At 43.8% G+C, this 27,879-nt stretch overlaps 1 protein-coding gene across 2 annotated transcripts in view; it reads right to left on the bottom strand.

The window, feature by feature from the left end:
• Nucleotides 1–691: 691 nt before the first annotated feature.
• Nucleotides 692–27,879, bottom strand: part of SEC24D (SEC24 homolog D, COPII coat complex component) — an 88,115-nt gene continuing 60,927 nt past the window's right edge. For both annotated transcript variants that reach the window (XM_084755905.1, XM_084755904.1), the window contains exons 12-23: nt 26,741–26,932; nt 25,867–25,960; nt 20,152–20,268; nt 19,155–19,325; nt 14,799–14,895; nt 14,529–14,674; nt 13,227–13,365; nt 12,462–12,580; nt 8,126–8,305; nt 6,201–6,392; nt 5,708–5,797; nt 692–1,502 (exon numbers count right to left, since the gene is read on the bottom strand). In XM_084755905.1, coding sequence (XP_084612031.1) covers nt 1,362–1,502; nt 5,708–5,797; nt 6,201–6,392; nt 8,126–8,305; nt 12,462–12,580; nt 13,227–13,365; nt 14,529–14,674; nt 14,799–14,895; nt 19,155–19,325; nt 20,152–20,268; nt 25,867–25,960; nt 26,741–26,932 — 1,678 coding nt within the window. In that variant the 3' untranslated portion in view covers nt 692–1,361. The remainder of the gene's footprint in view (nt 1,503–5,707; nt 5,798–6,200; nt 6,393–8,125; nt 8,306–12,461; nt 12,581–13,226; nt 13,366–14,528; nt 14,675–14,798; nt 14,896–19,154; nt 19,326–20,151; nt 20,269–25,866; nt 25,961–26,740; nt 26,933–27,879) is intronic.

The raw sequence follows: 27,879 nt of genomic DNA, 5'->3' as shown, positions 1-27,879 counted from the left end.
TGACTGTCAGCTCTTGTTAAAGTTACCCAGGTCAATCCAAACATCCCCCTAGTCAGCTAGCACATGGGCATTTTACTAGGTCAGCGTTATGTATCTGCCTCAATTTCAAGGCCTCCACCAACCCACAAATGATCCTTCCTGGCCACGTGATCATACATGAGTGCTGAGCTGCCACAAGGCTGTCTTTATGTAAAGGAAGCTAAGGAGGAAATCCGCTGCCTGGAACAAGTGTAGACATGGAGACATTCCACAAGACAGTGGCGATCTGGGGAGGTGTATGCTCTCCACTGTGCTGCAGCACTTAATGCATATCATATCTTTGATGACATCAAGGAAGGCACGCACGGAGCAAGGGCCATCGAAGCCATACATGTATATGCATTAATAGTGGTCTCATGTGATCAGCTTCTATTTACTTTTCCTACAAGGACATATTAAAGAACCTTTTAAACAAATTTAAGAGAACTAATTATTTATTACTATGTGCATTGAAGGAAACAGCACAAGAAGCTAAGAGCAGAGCCCCCCAGGCGCAAGCAGCTCAGCCAGAGAGCTTGTAAATGCCTTTCTCAAGGCCTGTTCCTGACAGCCTGACACTACCAAACCCTTTACAAAGATCTTTTTCTTTTTTTGCCGTGCCCTTTTAGTGCTATCCTTATTTCTATTTAAAAAGACATAAAAAACAGTGAGCCAGAGTACATGAAGTAATTTATTGATATTGGCTAAGATCCATTATATACAGGTATAAACCATCAAAATTGTACAAAGAACCATTAAGAAATATAGATACCGTTTTATAGACAAAACAACAGGAAAATATTTTAAACAGACAATATATAATTATGAAAAAAAGGAGAACATAGTGTTTTACCAGACAGATTTCAAGGTTTTAAAAAGTCTGCTGGACAGATCTTGAGTTGAAAATAATCTGTTTAATGTAGTCACGGGGTTTTAAAAATATTAGGTATAAGATAAAAATGAAGTCCTTTCCTCTCATGGCAAAAGAGAGAGGGGAACCAAGACAACTGTACTGTGAATCTACACAGTTTGAAAAATAATTTATATATCTAGCACAAAGAAAGACCATTGAGACTGGAAATGGTTCTGTAAACTATGCGTTTATGGAATGCAAACTGTGTGTGCCCGCTTGAGGAATTAGAAGTTGGACAGCCAGACTAGACTGTTCCTTTATGGTACCACTGCACGTCCATGGGCTTACTACCCGAGCACCAAAGCTGAAGGTCTATGTGCTGTCTTGGCAAGCTGTCCTGAAAGTGATCAAGAAATGAAAACTAGCCTACTATCATCGGAAAATTAGGCACCAGGTCAGAGACAGTGTCCACAGTGGGAGAGGAGAGGGGTCAGTTAAGCAGCTGGCAGATCTCCTTGTGAACACAGCAGAGGAAGTCCACATAAGAGGATCCTCCGTAGAGTCCTTTATCTTCCACCAGGAACTGCCGGAAAGCCATCTCCCGCTGTTCCCGCTGCTTCACGATGATGAGCTGGGAAAACCCAACAACAGCTGGTCAGACACACACTGTCAAGAAGGCCCAGCGTCTCACTTGCTTCAATCCCACCAAACGTGTGAGGTCTGGATGATGTGAGCATACTTGCTGCTGTAGGTTCTTAAAAGTGTGTGTGTGTGTGTGTGTGTGTGTGTGTGTGTGTGTGTGTGTGTGTGTGTAGGAATGTACAAATCATGCAGGTCCCCAGAGCAATCAGAAGAGAGGCCATCAGATCCCCCGGAACCAATGTTATAGGCAGATATGCATCACCCAATGTGGGTGCTAGGAACAGAACTTGGGTCTTCTGAAAGTATGGGCCATCTCTCCAGTTCCATGCCTGTTACTTGGGAGAGGAGAGAGAGACACTAACATTTAAACCCTAAAGACAATTTTAAGTGACAAAGTAACATGAAAATTTACCACAAAGAGAGTGCAATAGCTTCACATTGGTAATTGCTGTCTCCTAAGTCTCAAAGGTAGGTCAGAGAACATTCTAGACTAGCATACTGTGTAGCAGAGTTCAGAGTCAGCTGGCAAGTAAGTTATTACTGACGTTTAGAAGGTGGTAAGGGATGAAAGACAATGACCATAATAATGAGTTTGGGCCTTTTTGCAGGACCTGGGATATGAGTAGAGAGGAAGAAATAGCCAACAAGGTAGGTGCATTAGTGAGATGAAGGTAACCAGACAGGGGACAGCTGCAAGTCTAGGTGGGTGGCGATCAGAGTATGAATAAGGGATAGAGATGAAAAGGAGTAAATATGAAAAGGACTAAAACAGGACCACCATTGCTCATGGCAACAGACTGCTCTGCCCTGAGTGTAGCCACAGCTCCCCGTACCACAGCGTATACAAAGCCCTAACTGGCATGTGCTGTAAAAGCAGCAGTCAGGGGATCTGTACAATGTAATATGAAAATGGAGAAGCTCTCCATATAGTTTACACTGACTCCGTGTAGAAATGCTAACACCGCTTCCTATGTGTGGAAGAAGAGCCCAGGCTCCCGCCACTTCCTTCACAGGTGAGACCACAGGGAGTGCCCCCATGGGAAGGCCTGCAATTAGTCCCCTCCTCTGGATAGTAGGAGAGAGATGTGCAGCATGGCCAGGAGGCCATGGTTCATAAAGAGAATGCCAATGGTTCAAACTCAGGTCAAAGTCTTAAAGCACCTTTGGAGAGCGGTGTCCTAGTTCACTTCTCTGTTGCTGTGGTGAAATACTGCCCAGAACAAATTTTAGTTCATAGATTATAGTCCAGTATTGAAGAAAGCCAAGGCACAAACCTAGAGGCAGGTGCTGAAGCAGAGACCACAGGGGAAAGCTGCTTACTGGCCTGGTCAGCTACCCTTCATATACAACCCAGTCCACCTAACCAGAAATGTCATGCCCACAGTGGACTGACCTCCTACATCATTAGTAATCATGCGGGCCCTACTAGCATGCTTACACACCAGCCCAGGAGGCAATTCCTTAGCTGAGGTCTACTGTGCCCACGTGTGTCAAGGTAACAACCGACTGTAGCTATGCCAAGAGGTTATTTTGTCTATGTAGGAAGAGAATGTGCCTGTGCATGGATTTGAGAAAGGAAGTGTTCTCTCCCAACCTAGTATGGCTGCCACAATACCCGGAAATCCACTGTCTTGAGCAATTTGGTAGTTGCTATGGAAGTGGGGATGAGGGTTGGTGGTGGTGAGTTAATATATTATTATATTATTATAAAAATATCTCATGTTCTAAGAGAATAGAACTTTTGCTGGACAGGTGATAATACACCTTAAGATCTTAAGACTGCACTTAAAACTGCTCTCCTACTGTGTAAGCAGCCTGCTGGTTTAGTGGCCTTTAGGAGAACCACCAACCTTTCTTGCCTTGGGTTTCCCATGTAATCAACTTTTACAAACAAAGATGATATCTAGCTGTAGCTTCCCGTGTCCCTGACCCACAACTAATACATGTGGGCTCTGTGTTATAAATTAATTTGCCAAAAATTGCCAATAGACTGAAAACAGTCTTCTAAGCTAAATAGCCATCATGAATGCTGAAAGCAACATATAGATATTGCTTGATAAGCAACGACGCTTGTAATACTGGTCGTCAGCTGGAGTCTATGGCTTAACCCCTCATAAAACTCCATCGGAGATGTCTGTAAAGTATCCTTCATGCCTTCTCCATGTGACACTTTTCTGTCCTGTCAATAAAGAGACAGGAAAGGCCTGGCTTAGAGACAGATACACACACAAAGCCGGGGACAGACAGACTTACATGAGAGCCTTCAGGCAGGTAAAGAGTCAGATTTACACAGCAGACAGGCAGGGGGTGATGGGAGACACAAGAGAAAGAAGTGAAGGTTCAAATCTGAGCTCATTAGAACACACCAAGAGCTATATGAATCTTTTTCCCTCACTGCATCCCAACCAACCACACTGTGGTCTCTCAAGAGAGGAATGTCTAATGTCTAATGTCTACTCAGTGAAGGAGGCGGAGCTAACACAGACTTTCTCTGGAAGCCTGGGAGATACATGGATGCCTGGTGTGAAGCACTTGTTCCAGAATGAATGAAAAGAAAAGGAAGGAAATCCAAAAGAAAGCAGCCACTTTAGGAAAGAGGAGTCATCAGTTGCGGAAACGAGGAACTGGGGAGAAACTCAGAACAGGAAATAGGAAGGAACATAACTAAGGACCGGAACACAGAACAGAAAGAAGGGCAGGGACTGAAAGGAAGCAGATGACGTCCATCTTCTGGGAGCACGCTATGATAAAAATGGTGTCATAATACAGCTGTGACTCTAGAACCGGAACTGCTGGGACGCTGCTGCGCCACTGGCCTTGTATCTGCCATGAGCTAGCTATGGGATGTTCACTACATTGGCAGGCTCCTTCAAGCCTGCTTTCATCAGTTTGTAGGATGGAGAGGGGTCACGGAAATGGATGGACCACGTGGAGCCAGTATGCCATCATTCCTTTTGGCTGTGACTTCTGTTCTAGTCACACGTCAGAATAAAGTTTATCCCTAGTTATTGACTTTACAACCAATGCTGAAATGGCCTTAACTCAAGGGTTCTTAGAGTGAGGGGGTGGGGGGAGGGGAAATGGAGGCGAGAAAAACCTGGTTTTCCTTGGAGGGCTGGGCCATAAGGCACAGGGGGACCTCCATGGCCCGAACCAATGCTTCCCTGCCCGTGTGCCTGTGTGTGTAGGGGTGCTGCAGTGTGTGTAGGGATGCAGTCACTGCAGATGGGATAAAGGGGACCAGCATCACCATGCATCATCAATGCCTGAGGCTTTCCATGTGTGCTTCCTGGGTGTTTAAAATGTTATTGCATTCATCTGCTGATGCCGGAGAGCGCTGTGTGGAGCACTTCAGCTTTTTTCTCCCCAGGCCCTGCCTTTGCACAGAGCCCATGGTCTGGAATGTCACATGTTCACCAGATGCCTAGAGACTGTGAAACTTACATTTCCATCACCCCAGCTCTACCTAGAGTTGATGACTGCAAGCGGGTGTTACAACCATGGATAAGATTCTTGGCTGAGATTAGCATCCAATTTGCATTTCAACAGAAAATTGGCCTCTCAGTAGTCTGGGCCAATCAAAAGACTTGTATCTAAAGTGTTTATAGCAAGGAGTACTACACAGAGTGTCCCCTCCTGAAAGCCCCACATCCAAGAGACTCTAGCACATAGTTTACAGAAAGAGGTGAGTACAAGCAGCCTGGACTTGGCAGCAAAGAGCTCCTTGGATTCAAGACATTATTTTATCCAAACAGAGAATAATAAAATGCTTGGGGGTAACTAATTGCAATTTTTTTTCAGATAGAGAACAAAACATTTTAGAATGGTCTAAATGATATTTCTATGAATACGTAACACAAGAAACAGAAAGGAATGTTATTTCAAAGGTTGTTAATGACAGCAGCTGTTTCTACACCACAAGGAAGGTCATCATGATCACTAACTTGGTGTCTAGTAAGAAAAGCCATAGCCATAACTGGGGTGTGTGTGTGTGTGTGTGTGTGTGTGTGTGTGTGTGTGTGTGTGTGTGTGTATGTGTGTGCGCGCGCGCGCTTATGTCTAATAAGTACATACACATAGTCAGAGGTGGAAGCTTTCTATCAAAGATCATGAGATAAAACTATAGAATATACATTTAAAAGATTTTTGATAAAATAAGAAACACTGAAGGAAGAGGGGAAAATAGCATTTTACCTTCATCGAGTATGGCTTCTTTTGCTGGATACTATTCATTATTGTTCTGAGTTGTTGAGAGTGTGGACTTCCCAGCTCAGGCAGGGATGTCTAAATGTGAGAGCGCCACAATTTCAGTACAACCAGAGACACTTGGAACAGAAGTAGCAATACAAGTCCCCCAGAATGTTACAAGCGTCCCTCTAACGCCACATAGACTATCTGTCAGCTCAGTTCATTTACCTGAAAACTGAAAACGTGGAAAACATACATTTCCACCAATGAATCAGTTATTGCTTTTGGAAATACAGGTCACCGCTGCAGTGCAGCAACAGGTGTGTTTCATGAAGAGGCTAGTGTTGGACCACCTCTTAGGAAAAGGTGAATAACCCTTCCCAGGCTATGTTGGGAGAGGGAAGGATGCCCCTTTCCCTTTCTTTGTATCATAAAATTGATCATACGTTTTAAAAGTTTCTTTTTGTATTTTTAATCACAGAATTGAAAAGGCACTCACCATATCTGTGTTGATATGTGCAAACGATGGCACGTTAAATATCCCTTGAATCAGCTCTGGTGGGCTGCTCACTCCTAACCATAAGAACATGTTCAGACCATTAGCCAGCAGGAATATCCCTTCTTCTGAGAGGCGAGACTCGGAGCAGCGGACAGCAGAAGGCAGCACGGTGCTTTTCACGTCTAATGTGTGCTGTTTGGGCAAAGTCAAGAGACGTGAGAGGGCTTTCCTCTCCTGCTTTTAGTCTTTCTCTTGTCCCCTTTCCCTCCTGTACAGTGCATAGTTAATTAAGACCTATATGGTGCACAGAAGAATCTCTGCCTTGTGCAGCTGATGGTCTTTTGGAAGAAGAAAAACTTATGACACGAAATAAGCAAAATATATATAAATTGCAGATGTTAAGAGCTGTGTGGAAATCCAATAGCGAGTGGGTAAGGGATCAGTGGTGGGGGCAGCGAACCAAGGAAGGCTCTGGAAAAGGCACATCTTGAGGGAAGCTACTTGAGGATGTGAAAAAGATTGACAGGCTGAGCCTGGGGGAAATTTAAGGAGGAACATTCCAGGCACACAGAAATATTTACGCAGGGGTCCTGAGGTAAGAGTCTGACTAGGGTGTTTTGTTTCAGGGTCAGCAAAGAGACCTTTGTGACTGGCACAAGATGAGAGGAACAGAAGCAACAACACGGGGCCAGGGATTTCTGGACTGGCTCAAGGACAGAAGAGAAGGGCTGTGGTCATCTGAGTGGGATCCCACTGCCCTGACGGCTGAGCTGCAAGCAGACTGAAGAAGAGGCAGTGGAGGGAACAAGGGGACTCACTAGGCTGACTGCAGTACAGTGATCACGTCTGGTGGCAACAAATGAGGGAGACAAAAAGTGTCTGCACTCTGGACACCCCGGGGGAGCTGGCCTGTTTGCTGACAGTAAGCATGGTAGAGAGACAACAGTGGGCTGGCCAAGACTTTCCACCCAGACAGCATGAAGGCAGGGGGCGGGAGGACTGTGGGAGATGCCCCAGCAGAGTCAGACCAGTAGCTTTCCAATGCCTCTTCTATATCCAGAGACAGAAACACATGACATCTAAAACCCAGAACACAAGGCTCTCCAGGAGTAAAATGAAGGCAAGAAAGAAGCTTCCCTTGGGCTGGGCTCTGTTTTCGCATCTCTCTGGCCTACTCACTGTTGACAATCCAATTTTACGTGTCAATCAGTCATTTGAAATAGTTCATTTCTTACCCTCGCAGCCACTGAAATGAGATCTTTTACTTCTAACAGTGTATCATTGACGGAGCTATTGGTAAGTGCCTACTGCGCGTTGCTGCTATGACCAAGGGAGGAGTTGCACACAACTGATCGGTCTTCCAGCTCTCAGGGAGAAAGAGTCCAGGCAGAGCGAAGGACATGTAACCAAGTGCACTACATTGCCATGCGCACGCCTGAGGACAAGAGCAGCTGGGCTCTTGCACGGCACAGGGATCCTCAAGTGTGTGTTAATCTGTAAGCCCCTGACTGCAACTGAGAAAAGCCAGTCAGACTAAACACGGTGACTCTTACACGGTCACACACTACTTGAAAACAGATCACTCACGCCCACAGAAGATTCCCCCAGCATGCGTGGAAGTGCTCCTGTATGATGTGGAGTTCAGGTGACGTTTCCTGGCACCGACTTGTTTATAGACTTCTAAAAGTGCCCACTTAACTGACTATGACAAGTTTGAGAAGGACGCAGAAAGCGAAGCAATCTGACCCATTCCGTGACAGGAGCCCTCCCATCCTCCCCCGGCCACGCAGAGCACAGGCAACTTGCTCAGAGAGCTTCTGCTAGGAGGCCAGGGTGCACGTTTCGGACTCTGAATTTCTTAGGAGGAGAGCCCAGCACATGCTTCCCAGACCGCCCGAGGGAACACCCAGACACCACTTGCTTACTATTGGCAGGAGCCTTGGATAGAAGAAAAGCTGGGACTCGGCCACGCCCATGGTCATGACCAGCTGCCGCTGGTACGCCCGCTCATCAGCGGAGATCTCCGGCCTACTGAGCAGCACGCAGTTTTTTAACAAACAATTCATGTACACCGGCAGTACTTTCATGGAATCTGGCAGTATGAGCTGAAAGAGAGAAAAAAAAAAAAAAACAACCCAAAAATTTGTTTCATGAGCCTGTCCTATTTTTAGCTTTCTCTTTTTTACACACGTATACGTGTGCGCGTGTTTGCATGCGTGCAGGCCAGACGACAACCTCAGGTGTCATATCAGGAAGGCATTCAAGCTCCCTTGAGACAGAGGCTCCCCACTTAGGCTAGACTGGCAGACTGGTGAGCCCCGAGATCCTCCTGTGTCTACTTCCCTGAGCTCACTCCTCTCGACTGTGCCCAGGGTTTCTCTCTGGGCTGTGGAGACTGAACGAGCTTCTTGCATTTGCTAGGCAAGCATTTTACTGACAGGAATCCTCCCAGTCCTTTAGCTATCTATCTTACTCATGAAAAAAAGAATATACACATCAGAATCTTCAGTGACGAGAAAGCTTCCCTCAGGACTCTGATGGGATTTATTCCTTATCTTTCACCCCCAGACTCCTTCATCTCAGAAGTCTCTTCTCATGATCTTCTGAGGAAGGAGTATAAGAGACAAACTTTTTAACTTATTTAGGCAAGCATGTTCCAGAGTGTTCTACCTGACCGTTTATTTCACCTCAACTTCTGATCTCATTACAGGGCACCGGAATCAGTAAACATACGCTATCTCCCAAGAGAACACTCCTTGCACTGTAGTCTTTTCCTTCAGCAGGAAGTACTTCCCCCAAGGAACCCATAATACTGCGTTACTACCTCAGGCAAGGAAATGAAGAAAAGATGAAGGAATTGGAACATGGTCAAGTTCCAGAGCCAGGAGTCCCAGTGCTATTTCTAAGCAAGTTAAAACATAACTATGAAGAATATGCTTGGCTTCACGAACAGAAGTGCAGATATACTCGGTAACTATCTTGAAATTTCACTCACTGTCTCAAGTTAACCAGAAGTACTCAGGTAGTTTATATATCCATCATTTTATTTATTTATTTATTTATTGTTTTTCAAAAATCTATTTATGTTTTGTAGCCTTGGCTGTCCTGGACTTTGTAGACCATGCAGGCCTCAAACTCAGAGATTCACCCACCTGCCTCTGCCTCCCTGAGTGCTGGGATTACAAGTGTGCAACACCGCACCAGGCTTATCCATCATTTTAAATGACACAAATGGGGGAGGGCTTGGCATTTATGATGACACAGCACTAACAAGGCTGTCTAGGAGGAGGCTGGGCTACATAGGGCAGAAGGAAGGAAACAAGAAAAACGGGTATGAAAGCTGATTGAGAAAGAACACTGGCGGTTCTTCCAAAGGTCCTGAGTTCAATTCCCGGCAACCATATGGCTCACAACCGTCTATAATGAAATCTGGTGCCCTCTTCTGGCCTGCAGGCACACATGCAGGCAGAGTACTGTATAAATAATAAATAAATCTTTAAAAAAAAAAAGAGTGAAAGAAAACAAGAAGAAAAGTTTACTCAGCATGGTTTTAAAAAGTGTCATAGATTATTGCTGTAAAATCTCCCCAGAGGATCCCTGGCTCCCCGATAATTAAATTACCTCAGAGAAAAAGTACTGGTTCTGATGAGTCAACATTCATGAAACTCTGGCTTGACAGAGTTTGAATTTTTTTTTTTCATTTTCTAGTGACAGAGCAGTAATGAGCAAAAACACTGGCAATTTTGTATTTAAAGTCTTTGCCTTACCTGTTTTTTTAAAGGGGAACTTCAGTGGCATTTTAAATAAAGCATTTACTTTATTTTATAAATACAAAAGTTTTTGCTCGAGTATATGTCTGTGCAGTATATATGAATACCTAGTGCTCTCAGAGGTCAGCAGAGGGTGCAGGACCCCCTGGAACTGGAGTCACAGATGGCTGTGGGCCACCAGGTGGGTGCAGTGGATCCAACTCAGCCCTCCACAAGACTGAGCACTTAAGGTGCTCTTAACTACCAAGCCATGTCTCCAGCACCCTGGCTTGCCTCTTGAGGAGCATTTTACTCCCTAAAAATACAAATGGCCTATTAGCTTTCATAAAGGCGACTAGTCCTCCTCTATAAACTTGAACATTTGCTGGAACATTCTTTTGACTACTCCCATGTCTCAGGCATCCGGGTTGGAATAGTGCCTCCTTAAATTATCTACCCTAAGTGGTTTCTCTAGCCTTTGGCAACTGGACAAAAGCAGTCCACTCAGGTCTGTCACACAACCAAAGTATGTATCTTGATGGTCTGTCTTACTGCTGGGGTCTGGATATGGAAAATGTCCTAAGGACGCAGCATTGGAAGCTCGGTCCTCAGTGCGCCAGGATTCAGAGGCAGGTGATTAGAGTGAGGGCCATAGCTTCATTGGTGGTTAAAGGTGCCACTGAAATGCTCAAATGGAAAAAGAAACATCAATCATTTCTATTGACCCACCCTGAGCAAAACCAACCATCACAACGGCTTTTTCTACCATGCTTATGCCATAGAAACAGGTGATTTCAGGTAGACACCATTCTTCTAACTTTTAAACCAGAATGAAACGATGTTTTACTTTTCCCCTTAAATAAGCAACAGACACTGTTTTTCACTTAAGGTCTTTAAAGGCAAAAGCATTTTAACGGTAGCAAATAAGCTTCGAGAGGAGGCACTAACTGTACCTGCTCCCTGCCAACTGCTCCTTCTGAAAGGTCAGACACTCCAGAGGCAGACGAGCACCGAGACAAGGAGTGAAAATGGTGCAAAGTGCTCCACGTGCTTATGATCGGACTCCATGCGAGCTGGTGGGCTCACGTGATCCAAACAACCACACTACTCAACTATGCTTGCCTGACTGCAGTTTTTTCTTTCTTCCTTTCCACTTTAGTTCTTTCCTTCCTTCTTCCCTTCCTTCCTCCCTTCCTTTCCCTTCCTCCTTCCCTTCTTTCCTATAATCCTTTTGAGACAGAGTCTCATGTAGCAGAAGTCGGTCTCAATAACCTTGAACTCTGATCCTGTTTTCTCTCCAGGCATATGCCACTATGCCTGGCCTCTGTAACAGTATGGAGTCTTAAGTTGACTGAAGTGAAAATATCCTGAATAATAAAGAGAACCAAACAGCCATACAGACTCAGCAGCTGGCTACATAACTGTCAACAGAGAAGTTCAAAACCCAAATGACCGATCCCTTCAAGCAGCACAGAAGGGAACGTTCCTGAAAAGTGCGGTGTCACCTTTCTTCTTTACTCAGTTGCTGAATTTAGGTGCAGAATTTGTCTGCGTTCTCTTCCTGCTTATAGCATCCTCATGGTGGAGTAACCACTCAAAGAATGAGTTACAGAAATTTTCCACCAGCTGCTCAGAGAATTCCTTCCTAAACTAGTTAGACACTTGATGTACAGCTATGAAAAGCAGCGTCTGACTTTACTGACACAGGGAAGAATGTGAACAGAGGACACAGGCAAAACAGATGGCTGAGCTTTCTAAGAAAAGGTTTCCTAAGAGGCCTAAATGGTCAAGTTACTTAGATGATGCTCAAAGACAATTGTTTTGAAGTGATTCTATTACTAATGTTTAAGCTGAGGTAGGAGGATTGCCTGCATCTCCATGGGAGACTCAGGAGACCCTGGTCCACATATACGGTTGACAGCTAGCCAGATTATCATAGTGAGGCCTTGCCTTAATATGTAACTTTTAAATGAAAACAATTCCACCATTTATATTACAAACTATATTTACTTTTTAAAGTGCCACTGTTATTAATGGCATTAGTTCACCGCAACATCATTTATGTGCCTAAAGTATATTTAAATGTCCACACAACAAAATAGTCACATCTATATACAAAAGAGAATCCTGCTATATTATGACATCCCTCTGTTTATACACAGTGTAGTTGGGATTGTCACATTTTTTATCCCAATACTTTGTAAAAACCAGGGCTTGTTCTTTCTTTCTTTCTTTCTTTCTTTCTTTCTTTTCTTTTCTTTCTTTCTTCCTTCCTTCCTTCCTTCCTTCCCTCCTTCCTTCTTTCCTTCCTTCCTTCCTTCCTTCCTTTTTTTCCTATTTATCTTTCTTTTTGATGTTGGCTACAAAGGTATGTAGGTCCACTGTCACCACCCCCAGCCCAGGCACATCCTCAGTTTACCTGACCGCACGCTCTACTATGGAGCCTCCAGGTACAGCAGCTGCGCACACTTGCTCTGCACATGCTGTGTGCTCAGCACAGCAAGGAACTCACCTGGCTTGCTGCAGATGGACTTGCACAGTGCTTCCGGTAACATGCCAACATATGGGCAGTCTGGTTAACTAGAATTTCCCGGATGACCTTCAAAGGCTGGTTCAAAACTGCTTTAAATGCTGGGAGCACAAAATCACAAATAGGAAAGACACTTTAGAAAGTGATCTCATTAAAGAATAACAAGGAACAAGTTGCTGTAATCTCCGACCACCATACAAGGAGAATGTGCTTGTTCTGCCCTCTTTTGAGTAAATAGGACGGTCTCAGCAATGAAGGACAATGGTATAAGGGCAAAGGGTTACATCAACTCAGATTTGTCTTGAGACTACTTGAAACAGAATTCTAGATGCAGAAAAGACAGGCCAGTTTGTTATCTCCCCAAGCCTTGACTTCTGCAGGCTGGAATGCCCTCTGCCAAACTTTAAGTATAGCCTTTCAGAAGGGAAGTTAAAGAAATCACCCTTCCTGCTTCTTAGTCACCAGGGCACAGATAATCAACATGAGTGCAAGTCGGTGGTGCTAGAGAGCACACTCACACATTCCTAAATTTCACCTCAGACCCCTCACTAGCGAGAAAGCTCAAGTCAAATCTGTGTGGCCTGGCCATGGAGAGGTGGCTCTGCATCATTACGGCTGGAGGTGCTGTCCAGTGTTCAACCTTTGACTTTACTGGTTCTTGCACCACCATGGTGTTTTCCAGCTTCTGACTAGTTGCCTACTGAGTCTCGACTGGGTCACCAAGCCATGGCATTAGCAAGATGGTACCTGACTTGGCAAAGAAGTTGATAAGGGCGTCTGTTTCACAGCTCTTGTAGAGATCCGCTAGCTGGGTGCTGCAGTTTAAGGCGAGATTGTGAATCCGAAGCCTTCGCTGGCCGCTGATGGTCGTATAGAGCACCGCACACTGCAGAAGCAACATCGGGGCGTGGGTGTTACTGACTGGACCCAGACAAGCTGATTTAATCCTGTTGGCATGTACGGAACAGTGTGCACAGGGAAACCTCCAGTGTTTCTCCATGGACTTTAAAGACTGAACAATCCCCAGGAGGAGGAATGCCTAATTTCATTCACTGTAACATTTCAATGGTTTAAGCTATTGAGCTAGTCCCAGGTAAACATCCATTCACATTTCACGCTGATCTGCATCTCACAGATTTTACTACTAAGGATCCAGGTCCCATGAGAGGGCATGGCTCGTTCTGACGGGGCACTCAGGTCTGCTGGAACATAGCCACGACCCAGGCACCTGCGATTCAAAGGCAAACAGTAATGCTCGTTCTCACTCTATGTCAATCTCTGACGTTTGAAAACTATGATATTTAGATATATTTTTCTCATTTCATTTCTTGATGTACTATTTAACTGATATTTACTCAAAGCCAGACCTATTCCATTTGCTTATGCTACAATGCTTAGCATAATGCTAGAGGCTAAATTGTGGTCCCCTGCATGCTAAAGTTCTAACCTCCCTCAGCACCTTAGAATAAAACTTCATTTGGAGGTAGGACCTTTACTTTATTTTAATTTTTGAGATTAATATAATCGCAGTGTTTCTCTCCAAATCCTCTTAAATACCCCTATACATTCCCCTTAAAATTCATGGCCTCTTATTTCACTGGTCATTATTGCATGCATATATGCATATATGTATTTACTCCTCACTATAACCTGTTCAATCCATATAATGTTACTTGTATGTATGGTTTTAGGGCTGACCGTCTGGCACTGAACAGCCAATTGGTGTGCCTTTCCTTAGGGAAGACCATGTAGGTGGTACCTTTAAAAGGGTGAATTAGCTAAACTAAATTAGAGTGGGGTCACTACAAGAACCTTGGACACAGATACTTTCACAGAAACCAGTTTGTTGACGCCTGACACTTCACCTCTGTTGGTCAGGCCAATGACTGCTGTGTCACATAAGTAGCATATACGTATGACCTACGGGTAAGCCACACAAGCATGCTCTAAGGACTCCTGCTTTGGAGAGAGCTGAGCTTTGTTATGGGAAGAGTAGCACATCTGGTGTCAAAGGTCAAAGGTCAAAGGTCGGAGCGGGTGCTTAGTCACCTGGATCAAGGCACCAGCATCTTCACTGAGCTTGTCATCATGCTTGAACTCTACCGTCACGGCCTTGTCGCAGTCGATGGCTGCCATCTCCACATCTGTGGTGTTGTTCATCAGTATTCCACCAAAGAAATCAGTGGCCCTGAAACCTAAAGAAAGTATAGGAAGAAAGGATCTTCGGCTTATTTCAATCTCGCTGTGCTTTCTTGTGCTGTTACTTAAAGAGAAAACTATTATGCAGAAGGGACGTGCAGTGATGTGAGTGAGGATTACCTGTGCTGGTACGAACCCTCATAATAGCATCGAAGCCTATTTTCTTTTCAATATCGTTTCGAAGGTCATTCAAAAACTGTTGGCTGTCCAGATGTATCTAAAAGATAAAGTGTGATCAGTGGCCACCAGGGGGCAGTAAAAGACTTTAAATCATTCTTACATTTTGATTTAGCACACTTACACATGTATCTCATGTACATGTATAATCTTAGGAAAATATATAATCATCTTCTTAAGTTCTAATAAATAAAACATTTGCCTATATTTTCATCTTCATAACATTTGGATGGGAAGATCAACTATTACATTTACTTTGCAAATTAAGAAATAGCATAAGCTATTTATTTACTCAGGAGTTTGATTAGACATCGGAAACAACACATTTTTCAACATATTCGGTGGTGCTGGGGAAGACGCTGCAGTGTTGGAAGTGAGCATGGTGTCTTATTTGACTATACTCATAGCCTGATGCTGCACTGTCGGAAGTGAGCAGGGGGTATCTTATTCGACCATACTCATAGCTTGAAGCTCAGTCAGAGTTCATGGAGCCCGGAGATTTAACTTTTCCTTGGACTTCTTAACTCTTCTGTTGAGCCATATTTCTGAAAGCTGTTTACAGCCCACACCTAAGCAATACACGATCATGTGCTAGGGAGCTAAGACTCACATCAAACACTACCTCGCTGACAAGCAGCAGCCAGGGCCATATCTCTGACCTGGTCGGGTAACCCTCATGAGATTCTCACCATTGCTGCTTTACAGGCAGCAGAAAAAGCACAGAGAGGCATGTGCGCATACACAGACGCATGCACGCACGCACGCACGCAAACACTCACATACACACCACAGAGACACATGCATGCACTCACACATACAGACCTCACATATACACACACATACATAGACACACACACACACACACACACACACACACACACACACACACACACACAATTCCCATTTTCAATCCTCAAACAAAGAGACGATGAAAGAAAACATCACAGACAGTACTCATAAAGCATACTTCAGGTACACATCAGATGCCTGACTATGTTCTTGGCCATCATTTTCCCCCAGCAATATCTAATGGAAGACACTATTATTTTTTTTACTTTTAAAGCTAAGAAGGAAATACCAGGATATGATTCATTCTACAACAATGCACATAAAAGTCAAATTAACACTAGCACTGATTATAAGATATGCTATTCCTTATTGCAGAGGGTTTTCTCTATTGCATTATGACATCACTTCTTTTTTAATAACACGACAGAAACCATAATAAATTTTGGTATATTGACTAACAAATAAGAGGCTTTTATCAAAAATTATTCTTAACTAGCACACTCCTAAAAACTAGAAGGGAGTGAACGCAGCAGTAGTGAGGTCCAGTGCCTCTGGCCAACACTGCCCTTCGTCGCCGTGCAGCTAAGTCATCCTAATGAGGATAGCCTCCCCATGTGCGACCCCAGCACTGCTCCAGCCAGAACTCTACTAACAAGGAACAGAAGACGGAGGCCTCCGATCAAATGTGCTTCCCTCTCTGGAGAATGAACTGAATAGGTGCACTCTGCCAACTATCCACAACCCTGACCAGATGAGTGTCTGAATTTTATCATTATTAAGGCCTTATATTCTACTGTATCTGCAAAGACATATGTTTATCCAGAAGTCATCTTAAAGCTTTTTTAAAAAAATGCATTTCATTTTCAATCTTTGGTCTTACATATTTCAATCTTAGTTAACTGCCATTACAAATATATAACTAGGTACTGCTTTATTATTCACAAGTAAATCCAACATTTGCTGTCTGTTAGGAAAACATCCCTGTACGATGAGTTACCCTGTAGAGCACAGACTTTAGTGGCCTGGCCTGGGCTCTTCCTCGGAAGGAGGCAGCACCTATCTGTTCTCTGTGACTAAATACCGTAAGACTTCAAGGCACAGTTGTCCACAAGAGAAGCTTGTAACTATGCCTATCCTAAACTGGGGTGTATGCCTTTGCCAAATTCAGGGGAGGCACGTTAGTCCAACGTGAAAGAGCAGGGTGTAATGAGCTGAGCCTGCCTCAGATTTCAACACGTTAAAACAAACATGCAGCTCCGTTTCCAAACACTGTCGTAGGTATATCTTATATAAGATGTACTTTCCCTACAGCAATGCTCACAACTCCAGGTAGCGTGAGCTCGGTGTGTGGCTAAAATCGGTAGGAAGCCAATCAAACACCTGCGGCTTTATATTTCTTGAATTTACTTTTGCTGGTTGTCCACAATGGGACACAGCTGTCCTCTTGTTCTTTTCTAAAGTTTAAAAAAAAATGTATTTATTCACTTACATCCCAATCGTAGTCCCTTCCCTCCTCTCCTCTGGGTCCCACCCTCCCTCCTTACCTCTTCCTCTCTCCCCCCTCCCCACCCCTCAGAAAAGGGGAGCCCCCCTACCCTCTCACTCCAGCTCATCAAGTTGCATCAGGACTGAGGGTGTCCTCTTCCCCTGTGGCCTAGCAAGGTAGTCCAGCCAGGGGGAAGTGATCATAAGGCAGGCAACATCTATGTCAGAGACAACCCCTCCCCTGCTCCCCACACTCGGGGACCCACATGAAGCCTGAGGTGCCCATTGGCCACATCTGGGTAGAGGGTCTAGGTCCAGTCCATGCATGGTCCGTGGTTGGTACTTCAGTCTCTGCAAGCCCCGCAAGGCCCAGGTTAGTTGGCTCTGTTGGTCTTCTTGTGGAGCTCCTGTCCCTTCCAGGTCCTTCTATCCTTCCCCCCCCCCCATTCTTCCACAAGGCTCCCTAAACTCTGCCCAAAGTGTGGCTCTGCAAGCCTCAGCATGTGTTTCGATCCGCTGCTGGGTGGAGCCTCTCAGAGGACAGCTATGCTAGGCTCCTCTCTGCAAGCATAGCAGAGGGACACAACTTTCTTTTTAAAAAATTTTTAATTTTTATTTATTTACATACACATTTATATTATTACAATATATACAATAAACTACCTACAGCAAGAAGAACCATGAAACAATCAGGAATTATAGAAATGTCACATTCATAGTGTTTTGAATACTTGAATTTGGCAGCCTTGAAGAAAACATCTTTCCTATCTTGGTGTGTCTAAAATTCTGAATGTAAATCAATGTCTATCATATCTCATCTCTATCAACTTAAAAAATCTATCTAGACCTAAACACATCTTAACCCCTAAACAACTAAGCTTAATCGTAAAATTAAACTGTTTTTCAGCCCCATCAGAGACTTGAGAAGGAATAAAATTAATTACCTGAGTATACAGGGAGTGCAGGTTAGCAGCTTCCCAAATGAGAAGATGACAGAGACAGTTTGCTGCCTGAACAGTCACCCATACACTCTATAACATTGCCACATCATCTTCAGCCTTCTGGCCCAGTATATCTGACAGACACATTTGTGAGGACTTGCTTAACCTGTCTTGGCAGAGATTGGCCGTCGACCCTGCCTGCATCCAAGCAGTTCTATGCAGAAGTCTATCTTAACCCATGATCTAACAATCAGACTTAATCTGGCCTGGGAAGATGGCTCAGCCCTTAAAAGCATTTGCTGTGTAAGCCTAATGAATTTGGCCCTGAAACATGTGTCAAAACACAAGATAGACTGAAATACAAAAAGACAGGTGGGCTCTCGAAACTTTAATCCCAAAACTCCTAGTGTAAGAGAAGAGGCAGAGACAAGAGAAGCCACCAGAAAGCTCGTTGGGCAGCCAGCCTAGGGCCTAGGGCAGTGCACTCTGCTCTAGGAGTGGAAACAATGAAGAGTCAACCCCAACTAGCTGCAAGGAGATCAATGATTCCTGAAAGCCCTGTCCTGCAGCACTCAGTGACACACATTAAACTGTATCCATCACACACACACACACACACACACACACACACACACACACACACACCTGCATCCATCTCTCTCTCTCTCTCTCTTTCTCTCTCTCTCTCTCTCTCTCTCTCTCTCTCTCTCTCTCTCACACACACACACACACACACACACATACCCCTGCATCCATCTCTCTCTCTCTCTCTCTCTCTCTCTCTCTCTCTCTCTCTCACACACACACACACACACACACACACACGCACACACGCGCGCTCTCGCGCACACACACGCACACACACACCTGCATCCACCACATATACACATACACACATACACCTGCATCCATCACAAACACACATCTGCATCACACACACACTCCTACATCCATCACACACACAGGGATACACACACACACTAGGGGGATGAGAGACAGAACAACAGACAAAGACAGGGACTAAGAAAGACAGATTCAGACTAAAAAAATAATCAAACAGAAGGCCAAATGGTTTGCTGCTTACCTGAAAAGCATTGTATTTGTAAAGAGTTCCTCCAGTGAGCAGAGGAACCAGACCCAAGGAAGCCACATCCACATACTGACTGGGAAAGAGGAAGAGAGTCACTGAGCAGCTATTGGCCACACAGTCCTTGGCCAGAGATTCGTAGACAGCTGTTTGGGGCTGGAAAAGTATCTAAAGAAAAGGATGAGAGAAAATAAAAAGAAAAACCATGAGATTTTTTTTTATTAAAATCTAAGCTTCTATTACATTTTTTTAATTAGAATTTTTTTGTTTTTGTTTTTGTTTTTGTTTTTCAAGACAAGGTTTCTTTGAGTAGCCTTGACTATCCTGGGCTCACTTTGTAGACCAGGCTGGCCTCACACTCACAGAGATCCACCTGCCTCTGCCTCCCCGAGTGCTAGGATTACAGGTGTGCACCATCACGCCTGGCTCTTAATTGGAAATTTTAAATGAGGAAAAATATGGGATTCCCCTCTCCAGTAAGGTAGATTGGGCTAATGACATAAAATAGTTGGCTGCCTTCAGCTTATTGACACTTCAAAGCCTCCCACCCTCAGTCTAGAGGCAGGGTGCCGCTCTGTGGATGGGATGGCGCTGGGTGGCTGAGGGGTGGGCACACTCAGTCAGATCCACCTTCCCTCCCGAGACTGTTCCTGGCCGACATACTATCTCAGGTTTGAGCAAAGGTTTCTTTTTAGCATCTATTGCCTTTGCTTCTTCCTCAGGAGGGTGATGTCCAGTGCCATCTGTCCCCGCCCCCCTCCCCCCCCAACTCCACTTTCTCTTCTTCACGTGGCCCCCTCCTCCGTTTCTCTAACAGTGTCGTCTCACACAGGCTGCACAGGAAAGACGCTTCAGCTTAGATATGTCAGCTACTGGCTTCGTTAGCAACAATGACGTCCCTTAAACGGTTTACAGTTCAAAATTCCCCTCAAGTGTGGGACCCGTTTCAACAGTGCCTCAGTGGACACTTCAAAGGGTAACTGCTCCCAGGTACCTTCTCTTTGTCTGTGTTAACCAGCTTCTTGTCATCTCTGTTCTTGAGCTTTCCCGGTGCTTCTGCAGTAGGCAAGGAGGAATGGAAGATGAACAGCTTCCCGGGGCACTCCGCTGCCTAAAAATAAATAAATAAATAAATAAATAAATAAATAAATAAATAAATCACGCAAAAATGCTCGGGTGTTAAGAGTTTAAGAGAATCTTAAACATATGAAAATCACACCTTAACCCAGTCAGAAGGGTAACAAAGAAAATAAATAGCAAAATACTCTTGAGGATGTGGACCTAAGGGACCTCTTGCATGTTGCTAGAAGGAATGCAAACCAGCCGAGTCAAGGTGGAAAACAGTGTGGCGGTTCCTCCAGTGACTGAAGAAGAACGGCCATCGCGTGGGAACGAGTTTTCTGAGAAACTACAAATCAAACTTTCACCCAACCTGTAACCAAGCTAATACTGTGCGTGGAGATCATTTATCCATGGACCCATCACGCTTATATACTGTGTGTTCAGCCTGTTTAGAATTAACTGACCTTCACTGAAAACAATGTAACCAATCTCAGGATGGCACAGTGTGTTCTCTATTTCTCCTTAGAGACTCATTCATGCCACCGACTTGGGATAATGTATGTGTGGGGTAAGATGTGGTGGCTTCATCTAAGACCATTCACTGATCTTAGCAGAGCATCATGTGAGTAGAGGTCAACAACATGACTGTGGTTTTGTGTGCTGTTCTGGGTCAGCAGGGCCAAGAAGCAATTTCCTCTCTTGCGAGATTTCTATAGACGACTCATTGAGACATGAGTTCATCAATCCTTCTCGTTGCCATATTCGCTGTGCTGTTCAACACCTGAAGAGAACGGCCTTTGTTCAAGAGACCTGCGCAGGTCAGAACTCTTCAAATGCAATCAGGCTCACTCTCGGGTAAGCAACAGCAAGGGTTAGTTTCTTTTCTCGAATGTGACATTGCCTCACCTGATGACAAAGATATAGCACTTCTGCATATACACACAAAGTCCCGTGAGTCTGCACACCGACACAGCGATACCTGCAAATCCATGTTTACTACTGCAGCGCTGTTCACAGTAGCCAAGCAATGCAATCAGCCTAGGTGTTCCTCAACAGCTGACACAGGTCATGTGCTTACATAGACACAGTGGGATTTTATTCAGCCCTAAAGCAGAATGAAATCATTTGCTGGGTGATGGATGCTAGTGGGGATAATCATATTGAGCTAAATAAGCCAGACTCAGAAAGACAACTCGTTTTCCCTCCTTTTGGACTCCTGTGTTTTATATGTACACATAAAGACACAAATGCACACGACATGCCAGCAGAATAGACACCGGAAAAGGGAAAGAAACTAAGGAGGGAGAGGAAGGCAGGGAGGGATGTAGAAGAAACTTGACCAAGCCAGCACTATCCATAAGTGTAAGTCAATAAAGCATCCACAATTTGTCTACGATTTTAGTAGCTTTAAAATGCTCTTCATCCCTAAAGCCACCACGAAAACAACAGCCTGTGTGTGTGTGTGTCCGAACTGTCACCACCATATCTGCCCTCAACTTAAATGGCCCTCCCCTTCCATCTTCTGCTTTCAAGACAGTATCTAGTCTTTTACTGTAAAGAAGGAAAGTGAAAAAAATCACACCATACGGAGACTTCCTGTGTTAATTGGATCAAACTAAAAATACTTCTCACACATTCAGCTATCAAAAATATAAAGTAAAATGCATCTTGTCCGAGCCACCTGCTTCCCCTAAAGAATCCACTATCAACATTCTTCGTACCGGTGTAAATGCTGTCTAATCACAGAAGTAATTATATTCTGTACTGGAGGTGTTAAGATCACAGGTCCTAGTGCCTCCAGGCTACCATTAGAATCTTAGCCATGGCATTAGCTTAGCAACTTTAGGAAATTCACCTAGCTTCTCTAAGCTTCATTCATACCATACATGACATAGACACAGCAACCACAGGAAACAAGAGTTGGAAGACTCATTTATAGGCTCAGTTAACCATAATAAACATACTTAATTGTCTGGTTAAATGAGCTACAAAGTCCTGCTCAGGGCCCATTAGAAACGCAGCCTTGTAAAAATATAAAGTGACTGGGGCTAGGGAGATGGCTCAAAGGATAAAGTGCTTGCCATTCAAATTGGAGGAGTGGCATTCAGATCCCCAGACCCCACATAAAAAAAACTGGTAGGCATACTGGATGCCTATAATCCCAGTCTGCAACTGGGAAAAACAGAGAAGACAAGCCAGACAGGGCAGGCTTCCAGGTCACGACAGATCCCACCTCAAGGGGAAAGAAAGAGAGCAATCTGAGGGGACAACTGATGTCAACTTCAAGCTTACACACACACACACACACACACACACACACACACACACACACACACACACACGAATACACACCTTCACAAACACATGTACCCATACACATGCTCACATTTGTATATATATATATATCACGCATACATACACACAAAAAAATTTTTACAATAGTACAACACACACATATGTAAAGAGATATATAGTAGATACATTTATTCTTACTCAATCACTTCATTTTAAAGCTATAGTTTCATGGGGGCTGGAGAGATGGCTCAGCGGTTGAGAGCACTGGCTGCTCTTCCAGAGGTCCTGAGTTCAATTCCCAGCAACCACATGGTGGCTCACAACCATCTACAATGGGATCTGATGCCCTCTTCTGGAGTGCAGGTGTACATGTAGGCTGAACACTGTATATGTAATAAATAAATAAATCTTTTTTAAAAAAGCTATAATTTCACTAATTGCAGACTTATAAAGCACTTTATATATGGCAAGTTGTTTACACCCATACAAAAAAAAAATCAAATTTTGTTACAGGCAGTTGTGACCCACCACGTATGTGCTCGGAACTGAAGCTGGGTCTTCTGTAAGAGTCGCAAGTGCTCTTAATCACCATCTCTCCAGCACACTTTTGCCCAATTCTTAGCCAGAATTTTAAGTATCAAGTTATTTGACTTAGGTGGACAGTTTTGTCAGCAACTCACACGTAATTGATTTCTGTATGTGTCAGAGTCTGAAGGAAATATAGACTTGACCATATAAGAAGGAGGAAGAAGCCTGAGATTAGAAAATGCTACGGACACAGCACAACAGAAAAGCTACAGGTGAGAATTTTAGAGGATTCTTACCTAAATTACACTAATTGAAGTCTGATTTTCAGCTACTCAGAACCTGACTCTGCATTCAGGAAGGCATCTGAACTGCTATGTTTGGATACTAGTTTCTTTCTCATTTTAAAATATCAACTTTGTTGTTGTTTTATTTTTTGGCTTTTTGAGACAAGGTTTCTCTATGTAGCCTTGGCTGTCCTGGACTTGGTTTGTAGACCAGACTGGCCTTGAACTCACAGAGATCTGCCTGCCTCTGCCTCCTTGAGTGCTCTGATTACAGGCATATGCCATGGTGCTCAGCAACATCAACGTTTTTGTACTGGCTAGTTGTAATGTCAAGTTGATACAAGCTAGAGTTATCTGGAAGCAGGGAACTTCAATTAAGAAGATGCATCCATAGGATGCAGCTGTAGAGTATTTTAAATAAGTGATTGGTGGGAGTGGGCCCACTCCATTGTGGAGGGCATCACTCCTCCATCCTGGGTTCTATAAGAAAGCCGACTGAACAAGGCATGATGCCCAAGCCAGTAAGCAGCACCCTTCCATGATCTCTGCATCAACTCCTGTCTCCAGGCTCCTGCCCTGCCTGAGTTCCTGTCCTGACTTCCTTCCATGATGGACAGTAATGTAGACATGTAAACCAAATAAATCCTTTCCTTCCCAAGTTGCTTTGGTCATGGTGTTTTCATGGCAGTAATTACAGCCCTAAGACAGTTTTATATACTGCCTTAATTAATTAAGAATAAACTTGTGAATTAAAAAAACCCATAATGCAAATGATATAAAGACACATGTACAGTGAACCTGACTGTCATGAATGACTAGCAGAGAACGCTCTATGCCACACCAGGCAAGGCAAAGCAACTTCAGACTATGTTATTATTGTTATGGACAATGATTTATCAGAACCGACATTAAATTTTAGGCAAATAACAGCTTGTCATCCCTGGCTCATCATGCCCCTCAGATGTTAAGCATGCGCATAAAATATTGCTTCCCATCTTAGGGTCTTTTATGAATTATGCTGTGTGGAGAGATTTACTGGTAAATTTCTCCCTGGAGAAGAGAACATCACTGACAACAAAACAAACATTTTCAAAGTGAAAAAACAAACCCAAATAGATTAGGTTTGCATTTCCTTTTTAGTGATGCGGACGATCATAATTCCCAAGGCTTTCTGTTCATCAGTGAAGGCTTCAGAGAGGTGGGTTATAACCTCCAAGTCACATGCGATGGGAAATGTATTGTTGGATTTACAGTAAATTGCCAGTAATTCTGATAGTCGAAGAACATCCATAGCACCAAGAATAGGTGCTCCTGGTACCACAGCCAAACACTCAAAAATCAGAACCACCTAAACAAGAGTGGGGTACGAGGATCCAACTACAGGGAGGATTCACGTGGGGTCAGTTCATAGGCTCAGCCCCACACCATCACTGTCCCTGTGCGTCCGTATTACTCCTGTCAGCCGTTCTCTTCTAAAAGTTGGTATGGAGTTAACTTTAATGACACAATTTTAAAACCAAGGCTAGGGATGAGCGGTTAAGGCCAGCGAGATTTGAACTGTGCTAGAGAAATGGCGACGGGGGACACGGGCTTCTAGATCACACGGCCTTCTTCCGTCCTAAGAGGACACAAGGTCATTTGAGCTCAGCCTCCCCAGTGGACACAGGCCAACCTTTCCTCTACTTATGACAGTCAGGGAGGCCATGAGCATCAGTCACTTCCTGACACAAACTGTCCCCAGGCCTTGCCCTTGTGTGCTTGAAAACCCCAAGGAAGGAGAGGACAGGACGGGTTTTTTGTTTTTGTTTTTTCTCCTCATAGCCTACAGTTCCAACTTGAATGAACTGACTTTAAAGACAGACCATAAAAAGTTCATCTATTTTTTTTTTTGGTTGGGGTTCTGAATGACTTTATTCATGTGATTTATTATTGTTGTTTGTTGTTTTGAGACTTATGTAGCCCAGGCTAACAATGAGCTCATTATTTAACCCAAGATGACCTTGAACCCTTGATCCTCCTGCCTCCACCAATGAGCTGATATTACAAGCATGGGCACCCAGATCTAGATTTCTCCTGTTGCCTTTTTTTATCTTTTTTTTTTAATATTTAATTAATTTATTCAGATTACATCTCAATTGTTTTCCTTTCACTTGTATCCTCGAGTTCCTCCCTCCCTCCCGCTTTCACCCTATTCCCCTCCCGTAGGTCTGTGACCGAAGGGGACCTCCTTCCCCACCATATGGTCATAGGCTATCAAATCTAAAAAAAAAAAAAAAAAAAAAAAAGTTCATCTAAAAGCCAAAGGGAGAGCATAGGTTGAAATCCTGACAACATCATCTGTTTCGATGCTAACAGCACTGGGATGTAAACACTGGGAGTGCCTGCGGCTTGGGTGACTTCCTCCTGAAAACTAGGCAAGCTTAGCAAGCCTAATAAGCGAGGGCTTTGATGAAAAATGCATCTGCATACACGAAACCTCCCTTTTTAATCTCTCTGTTGCAAACTCTATCTACTGTCAAGTAGTGGTGGCCATTTCTCACCTTCAGTGCTTCCATGCCAGCCTGGATGATAGGAGCAAAGACTGTCTCGTTTTCATTAGAGTCAGCAAACATCTCAGGAATTTGGTCCAGTAAACTGAGGAAAAGGAAATGGGGAAAGGGTTTTTAACGCTCAGCAAGTCTGTCATAGACGTCAGAAAATAAATGTTTCAAACCTAAACACATAGGGCATTTACTGGGTGAACAGCATATGTGGGTAACTGTTACCCACAGGGAACAGGCAATCTGATGAAGACACTCCTTGGGGTTGGGGACACTCCTGGGGGGAAGATATTTTAGCACAGGCGTCAAAACCTATTCTTTGAAGGGAACATTTAGTAAATTACTGTCTTCGCACACACTTTTTGATTCACTATATTACCTATTTATACTACCCAGAACTCTTTAAAGAGTACTGTCTTTTTGTTTGTTTGTTTTTGTTTTTCAAGACAGGGTTTCTCTGTGTAGCCTTGGCTGTCCTGGACTCACTGTGTAGACCAGGCTGGCCTCGAACTCACAGAGATCTGCCTGCCTCTGCCTCCTGAATGCTGGGATTAAAGGCGTGCGCCCCCACACGCGGCTAATAGTACTGTCTTAATATGTACACGTACATGCAAGGAACACATTCCATTCCCTTTCCACCAAGGAGAAAGAATTTAAAGGGTCAAGAGTGAATATGTTAAAAATTGTCTACACCAGAAAGAGGTAAATCTAACATAAATGACAAGAGTTGTATAATCTAACTCAACCCTGGCCCCCCCCCCCCCCGCCGCCCCAAAGTGACAAAGCCAAATAATGTTTGTAGTTGAGCTGAAACACAGTACAACTTAAAACACACATCTGATTTGCGTTTAATTAGAAGATCCGGGATATTTACTTGTGAATCACAGACTGAGATTCTTCATAGTTGACAAGGAACCCATCCAACAAAGGAACAAAGACCTCTCCAACATCCGTCACCACCATCATCTGAGGTTGGGCCAAGTTACTCTTCACGTTAAAGAAGTGGAGAACTTTGTTGTATGTGATAAAACCAACTCGAATTGCAGATGTCTCCTCATGTTCCTCCCTAAGAGAGAGAGAGAGAGAGAGAGAAAAGGAAAACCTGACTTGAGGCAGGAGCTCTTAAGAATACAAAATTTTATCTAAGGTGATGAGGTCACCATAGAGACGGGATTTGGAGAGAGGTTAGCCTTCTTCAGTGTTCTGCCTGCGAGACTAGGCTTCTCCCTAAATATACATCTATATCTCCTATAGAAGATATGAAAGGCAGATGTAATGTTCTGGTTTTAATTTCTCTTGACCTTGGAAAGTGAAACATGGCAGGAAGGGATACAGATTACTTCAAAAATAAGCAGATTGACAAAGAAAAACATTCTCAAAATTCTAGGTCAAGGATTAGATAGTACAAAAACATTGGCTCATGTATTTTTTTCTTCTCTCTCTTTATTTACTTTTGGTATTTTCAAGATGGGGTTTCACTCTGTGTCTTTGGCTGTCCTGGAACTCACTATGTAAACCAGGGTGGCCTTGAACTCATAGAGATCCACCTGCTCTGCCTCCCAAGTGCTGGGATTAAGGATATGTGTCACTATGCCCAGCTTATTTTTAATTCATGGGAAATTAGACTTTTTTTGTTAGAATGTCAGGAATATTGCATTCATATAAATAAAACATGCTCAAAAGTTATTGAAAGACCCAAACCAACGAGATGTGTGAAGTAACAGGAGAGAAAGGATGCTCATGTTGCTGAGAGGAGAGCTGTTTGCTGACTTTCAGCTCCTGCATGACACTTTTACTGCGCCATCCTACTAAACACCAGTGCAACAATAGCTAGATTTTAGCAGCACACCACAGAAACATAAAATAGCAAGAAAATTACACTTATAAATAAGATTGCTTGTGATAGTCATGAGAAGATGGAATCTCCAAATCTTTTCTTTTAGGAATTCCAAACAAGGTGTTAATGTTCCTGAAAATATAGAAGAATGAATGCGTTCACTTCAGTCAATAGTG

This window comes from Acomys minous (genome assembly GCF_964271855.1).
Source record: "Acomys minous genome assembly, chromosome: 14".
NCBI lineage: Eukaryota > Metazoa > Chordata > Mammalia > Rodentia > Muridae > Acomys > Acomys minous.
This window is presented reverse-complemented; position numbering and strand designations above follow the sequence as displayed.